Raw genomic sequence first — 7,158 nt, forward strand, 5'->3', positions numbered from 1 at the left:
AAAGCTGGGGGAAATTTTCACAACCAGTGTTTCTGATAAAGGCCTCATTTTTAAAATATGTAAAGAACTGTGTCAAATTGATAAGAACACAAATCATTCCCCAAATGATAAATGGTCAAAGAATATGAACAGATAATTTTCAAATAAAAAAATTAATCATCTTATTGTCATATAAAAAAATGTTCTAAATCACTATTGACTAGAGAAATGCAAATTGGAAGAACTCTAAAGTACCAATTCATATCTCTTAGATTGGCTAAGATGACAGAAAAAAGATAATGATGAATGTTGGAGGAATTATGGGAAACTAACACATTATTGGTGGATTTGTGAACTGATCCAACCATTCTGGACATCAATTTGTACTATGTACTGCTATAAAACTGTGGATGCCCTTTGATACTGGGACTGTATCCCAAGCAAATCATAAAGGAGGGGAAAAGACCCACATGAGCAAAAATGTTTATAGCAGCTCTTTGGTGGCAAAGAATTGGAAAATGAATAGATACCTGTCAGTTAAGGAATGACTCAATAAGTTATGGTATATGAATGTTATGGAATATTTTTGTTCTATAAGAAATGATGAACAAGCTGATTTCAGAAAAGCCTGGAAAGATTTACATGAACTGATGCTAAGAGAAATAAGCAGAATCAGGAATACATTGTACACAGTAACAGTAAGTTTGCGTGATTAACTATAATGGACTTTGTTCCTCTCAGGGATTCAATGAGCCATTGTATGTTGGTCACATCTAAAAAAACCTATATAAAATTATCAAATATGAAGCAATTATATACAAAATAGCAGCTTCCTATAGTATTTGTGTTAAGATAAGCATTTTGAAATTATGTGATCTTCACAACAATTACTAGTTCTCTTTACAAATCAGAAAACTGGAAGAGGTAAAATAATTTGCCATAAATTACATCACTAATACACATCCACAACTGAAACAGAGAATGGTGGGCTTACCAAATGCAGAGGCTGACTGGCTTTCTCAACTCACACTACCATGCTCGGAGGTGCCAGGGGCACCCAGATTTTTTCCAGGCAGTGGCTGAACAGAACCAGCCAAAAGCTGGAAAGACTAGTGCCAAGATTTCCCTTTGATGGTAGGTTTAGGTGCTCAGGGCTCAGAGAATACTGATCATCGCATCATTGTCCCACTCTATCTCTACTCCCCCAAACTGGATTGCAGAGTTATTTAGGCAAGGTTGTGTGCGGTCCCCACTGGTGTTGCTGCTTTCCCTATTTCTACAAGTGAAGTAGAATTTAGCATTCTCTTTTCTTAATCTATGCTGAGATGAGAGGAGTTAGCAAACAGATGGAGCTGGGCTATATCAACCTTGTTACCAATCTCCACAACTTAGATGTACTCTGGATTCTGGGGAGTGGAGTGGAGTGGGTCCCTTCATACCTTTTGGGATGCTTTCCCACAGCACCAAAGGGGATTGCAGACAAAATAGGAGTCAAGGATTAGCAAAAAAGTTATTATTTACCTACTTTATTTTTTAAATTTCTTTTCTTTCAGAATGGGGTGAATTCCTGGAATTATCTCCAATGTATCAGAAATTTTTCTTGAAATCTTAAAATGAATTGTAAAAACTTTTTAAATTGCCAAACTTTCTCTTCATTGCTCTCAAAACCTTGAGAATCTGCTAAGATGCTATTTTAATTTCAATGAGCTAGCTTCATTTGTGTAGCCCCCAGCTTGGCCAGAGCTGAGGTTCATAAGAAAAAGTTAGGCTTTTTCCCCTTTTAAGGTATGAGTCAAGGCTGTTAAGAAATACTTCCCCATGTTTTAACTACAGCATATAAGTTTTTCTTCTTGCCGGCTACATTTTAAATCTTTCCAGATAACAAAATCTAACTCTCAGAACACATGACATAGATATTCTGCACAAAGAAACAGACACAGACAAAAATGACATGGAAGAGGAGCCTATGTTCCCCACACAAAACAGGACTATCTCATCAAATCACTATCTGTGGTATTTTTAGATTTTTGTTCCTTTCCCTATCCCTTCTGGAGAGAGCAGCTCCAATCTAATGACTTGTGATTCTGTAAATCATAGGGCCAGTTTCTCAACTCTGATCCCCAGATCTAATGAGACAGCCTCCATCCAGAAGTCCTTCAGAGCACTCCTTCTCTGTGCCATGTATCAGAGCTTCCTTCTGATGAAGTTCAGTGGTCTAGATTCCTGGTGGTCTAGAGGTTAGTGGCTATAAGAGAGTTATTAAGAATCCTTATTAAATTGATCGCAGATTTTAGGAGTGAAAGAATTCACTCATTCCCAAATATTAGTTGCAAAGTGAAAGTTTATTGTTAGATAGAAATGTTTACCCAGGGACTGACTTCTATAATGGCAGATCTATGAAAAATGGAGTTTTGCACTGAGAATGCAGTTCTCAGTGGACAGAAAGTCCTGGCAGCTAAGAGGGCTGCCAAGGTCCATCTGCAAAGACTTTAGTTGATGGATGCTTATTATATTGGGTATCTTAGTGGGGGTTGGGAAGCCCAAGCAGATCAGAACCAGTGGGTGATGGGCAGCCCAAGCAAGTCAGAATGGAGTCTGGGACAAGCCTGGGTCTCCTATTGGAATGCTTTTGACTAGGATTTGTAATTGAATGGCATCCTGGAAAGACAACTTGTCTGGGGAGGATATGCCTCAGCCAGGAGAGGCTGGGAATCTGAAAGAAATCACAGCTCAATAGGAAATACAGTTTCTTAAAGGGACCACAACCCATTCCACTTCCAGATTACTAGACACCATGCTTAGGCTAGATTGTACATGCATAAATCATCTGTTCTCTTGTCCTTGAACTTCTTTGGAGACTTGTGCTTTCTGTTTTTATTATGTGCTTCCACCTTGGGTCCATACTTCCTAGGAAGGGAAACTGAGAGTCCAATCTCAATGCCTACCCTCTTAATAGAACCCCCAACCATCTCTCTGGGAAGTCACAGATTCTGGATGAGTCCTCATAAACTGTATGGGATGGGGTGCTAGACACTCCCTTGTCCAAATTGACTACTCAGAGGCATCTCCAGATACAAACCGAAAGCTTTTATTCCATTCTTGAAAGAAGAAGTCCAGGCACATCAACTGGACAGTCTAGCATGATATGTGGCACATGACAGAAACAGAAAATGAATTATATAGCAAAAAAGACATGGGTACACTTGCCCCTTCCTATTGAATTTTAAATACATTAGATGGATTGAAAAGGTAGTAACCACTGATCAATGGTCAACAACTGTATCTATTTCTTGGGGGTTAAGTGACTTCCTGAAGTTTAGATCTAAGGTCTGACCTACTTTACCCTATAGTTTGAGGAATCTTCACTAGTCCCATTCACTTTGATTTTTAAAAATTGTATTCTGTGGGGGACAACATGTACCACCATATAAATTATGTGCAAGGAAAAGTTATTGATAAATATTTTAAAATGTAAATAAATGATTGGATGGATGAATTAGTTGATCAAAGAGTAAAGAAATAAAAAAATGCTTGCATACATCCATCAAATAAATACGCAAACGTCTATTGTTTTAAAATAAATGGTTCACCCCACCCTTAAGCCTCTCCACATGTGTACAAAAGAGGATAAAAGAGAGAGAAAGGCTGCATTTGAAAGTGGTCAGAGAAGAAAAGTGAGACAAGTCTACTCCAAATCTTCTCCAAAAGACTAATTTCTAAACCTCTCTGTTACATCATGACAAAAGGAAAAAGCAAAGGGAAAAATGCTTTTTTTAATGGCATACTTGTGTCCTAGGCATACTGTCTCATTTGATCTTCTAAAGATCTCTTTGAGGTTGCTACTATTTTTGGTCTCATTTTGCAATTTGGAACCAGAGGGACACAAATGTTGAATAATGTGTCCAGGGTTACACAGTCAATGTAATGAGAAGTTCTGCAGACAATTTTTTGGTAATTAATAATTTTTTGATGATGGCTAGGAAATAAGACATTGAAATCAGAATCTTGGCTGGAAGCCAAAGATGTCTCTGAAGACCATTGGATACTTTAAAAGTCTTTAGAAAGTGGGCTGTGACAGACTGGAAATCAACAGTCCCTGAGGGAGTGGACCAGGAGCTGGGCAAGAGCCTTCTTCTCCACCTGCTGATGGCATGAGGAGCTTTATCGACTCCAGGTATCTGGACAAAGGCATCCATCTCTCCCCATACAATTAACCTTTTTTTTTTCCCTGAGGCTGGGGTTAAGTGACTTGCCCAGGGTCACACAGCTAGGAAGTGTTAAGTGTCTGAGACCAGATTTGAACATACAATGAACCATGAACAATGATCGGGTAATAGTACCTACATAAGCTTCTCTTTAGTGATGAAAAATTATGTACTTCAAGCAAATTCATGCATCAGAAATGTCCTTCAGAGACTGGCTGAATAACCTACAAGGGACTGGTTTCCGAAGGACGAAATAGGAAGGGGAAGTCTTAATCCTAATTGAATAATTAGTTATTAATATCCATGAAATAATGATTTGTCTCACTAGTAAGTTTCCAAGACAAGATTATAAATCATTTTTTCCCTAGACCCATATCTCTATCTATGGTAGCGCCCTCTAGGGGCAATCTAGAAAGAGGCAGTGAGGAAGAGGAGGCTTGAAGGTAGAGATAGATATAAATGATCGGGAAACTCCCTGATGTCTTTCTATGTCTCTGTGTCCCCAGGGTGTCTGAGAGAAGCACGGACCACCCAGCATGACTGTGTCCCCCACAACTGAATATCCAAGATATGATTCTGGCAATTCAACGGATTATAGTGAGAGTCTATTTGGAAACTTATGGACGAAGATCCTTTCTCTGCTCATTGCCCTGGCTGGGCTGCTGGGGAACGGCGCTGTCCTGTGGCTCCTGGGCTTCCGCATCCGGAGGACCCCCTTCTCCGTCTACATCCTCAACCTGGCGGGGGCTGACACCCTCTTCCTTTGTAGCTCCTTACTTAGATTCATACCTTTACTTTTGGGGTATTTTTTTAGTTTAACATGGAGAATACTGGCATACTTCAAATTCATGTTCTACACCGCAGGCATGAGCCTCCTGGCGGCGATCAGCACCGAGCGCTGTCTAGCGGCACTCTTCCCCCTCTGGTACAGATGTCGCCGCCCCAAGCACACGTCGGCCACGGTCTGCGCGGTCCTATGGGCTCTGGCAGGGATGTTCTGGTTAGGGTTAGTTGTCTTTCTAGAATATGCATATCCCTTCCATTTGGTCTTTATCACCAGCGAAGGTGTGTATTTCCTCCTGCTCACGTGCGTGCTGTGCGTGTCCAGCCTGACGCTGCTGCTGAGAGTGCAGTGCGGCTCCCGGCGCCGGCGGCCCCCCAGGCTCTACCTCCTGGTCCTGCTCACGGTCCTCGTGTTCCTGCTGTGCGGCCTGCCCTGGGGGATCGGGGATTTCGTGTATATTCACTTCAACAGACTTTGGATGGCTTATTGGCTCGCTGATCTGCTGGCCTGTGTGAACAGCAGTGTGAACCCTCTCATTTACTTCTTTGTGGGCAGATCAAGGTATAAGAGGAGGGAGCCTTTCAGGGTGGTGCTCCAGAGGGCCTTCGGGGATGAGCAGGAGTTAGGAGGTGAGATAACAAACGCCCCCCACACCGTCAGCCAGGAAACTACAATCTGAGTCTAAGAATAAGTTGTTCAGAAACAGCAGCCATTGAAATGACCCTCCTGCCCCACATCCAATAACAGCTTCCCCCTCCCTAGGAGAAAAATCAGATTCCTTTACATTCCTTATGTTAGTGCCTGGGGTGTGAACTCTGGGTGAAGTGTTAGGATTCTTGCAGATGTTATGGGCCAGAACTTGAGACAAGGTAATGTACTTTGTTTAAACCTTTAAAGGAGCTCACTCATTGGTCCTGTAAGGAGTTCCCACAAGCCCATTCTCTGAGAGGATATAAGGAGCCAACACTGAGTGGGGAGGTCAGTCTGGATTGGGTCAAGGAGAAGACTTCCCACACTCTAGGAGATTGAGAGTCAAGATTTTGTGTGGTAGGAAATGGTGAGGGGTCACCATTTAATAAAAAAGCTGGAGAGAGCTCTAGAGAAAAGCAAAGTTTATTGTACATTCTCCTGAGAAGGGCGTCCCACCCTTTGAGCAGATAATAGAAGAGAAGAAGCGCCTCCGGTGGGCTTAATCCCTAATGCAAAACACCCCCTCCCACCACTGACCCTCATCCTCATTGGCTGAAAGTCTTACATTCTAAACTCAAGATCTGCCCGTGAAATTGAACTTGACCAATAAGTACATAGTTGCCCATATTTGGCTGAAATAGGGAGATGATATCATGGGAGGGGAATGCAATTATGCCCTTGACTGGATGTTTAGAGTTCTTCAGGCCTACTCAAACTCTGAAGTAGATGAAGCCTTACTCGATTTTCACAACTGTCTTGAAAGATCTCACCTCATCTCATTCAATTTCATTCCCACATCTACCTTCATGCTGGCTGGAGGCTTTGGATCCAGAGGGAGCTAGAGACTGAAGCTGGCTGGAGACATTCTGACAGGAAAAGATTCAAGACTTTGGACACAATATAGGATCTGGACTTTAACTCCTGGCTGCATTTTGGGATTATTTGAATTGAAACTGAAACTAAGGCTGTCTCTGAGAAACCTGCCCTCAAGAGAATGATTACATTTTGGAGAAACAGAACATTATAGTGAAAAACATTTATGAGGTGCCTATTGTATGCCAGGCATCTGGAAATCCAAAAAGGAACAGAACTCCAAAGCCTGGAATGGGAAGAACTGAGGTCACATCCAGTCTGAGAAGTGAGCTGTATAATCCTGAATAAGTCACTCAACTCTGCCTCAGTTTCCTTATCTGTGAAATGAACTAACAAAAATAATGGCAAAGCTCTCCAGTATTTTTGCCCAAAAAAAGCCCAGTTAGAGTCATATTGATGAGGTTTAGGTTTGGGGGTTCCCTTCTCTCAGGGAACCAAGTGATGAGGTCTAGATTTAGGGAACCAAAATGAGATTAGGGTTTCTGGTGGACAGGGAGTTAAATGATATGGTCTAATGCCAGGTTTAGAGTTCAGGGAACCAAATGGAGAGGTTTGGCTCCCCTGCACCCCTTGGGATTCGGTGCAAGGGCAGGGAGTTTTGGAGAACCTGCTTCTGGTGGTGCAGAG

General features: G+C 41.9%; 1 protein-coding gene across 1 annotated transcript; it reads left to right on the forward strand.

Annotated features, from left to right (window-relative positions):
• Positions 1 to 4,643: 4,643 nt before the first annotated feature.
• Positions 4,644 to 5,647, forward strand: LOC141547989 (mas-related G-protein coupled receptor member X2-like). The gene is given in 2 exon segments (XM_074276714.1): positions 4,644 to 4,680; positions 4,683 to 5,647. Coding segments are annotated over 2 exon segments (1,002 nt in total).
• The last annotated feature ends 1,511 nt before the right edge of the window (positions 5,648 to 7,158 follow it).

This window comes from Sminthopsis crassicaudata, chromosome 6, assembly GCF_048593235.1.
Source record: "Sminthopsis crassicaudata isolate SCR6 chromosome 6, ASM4859323v1, whole genome shotgun sequence".
NCBI classification, from domain to species: Eukaryota; Metazoa; Chordata; class Mammalia; order Dasyuromorphia; family Dasyuridae; genus Sminthopsis; species Sminthopsis crassicaudata.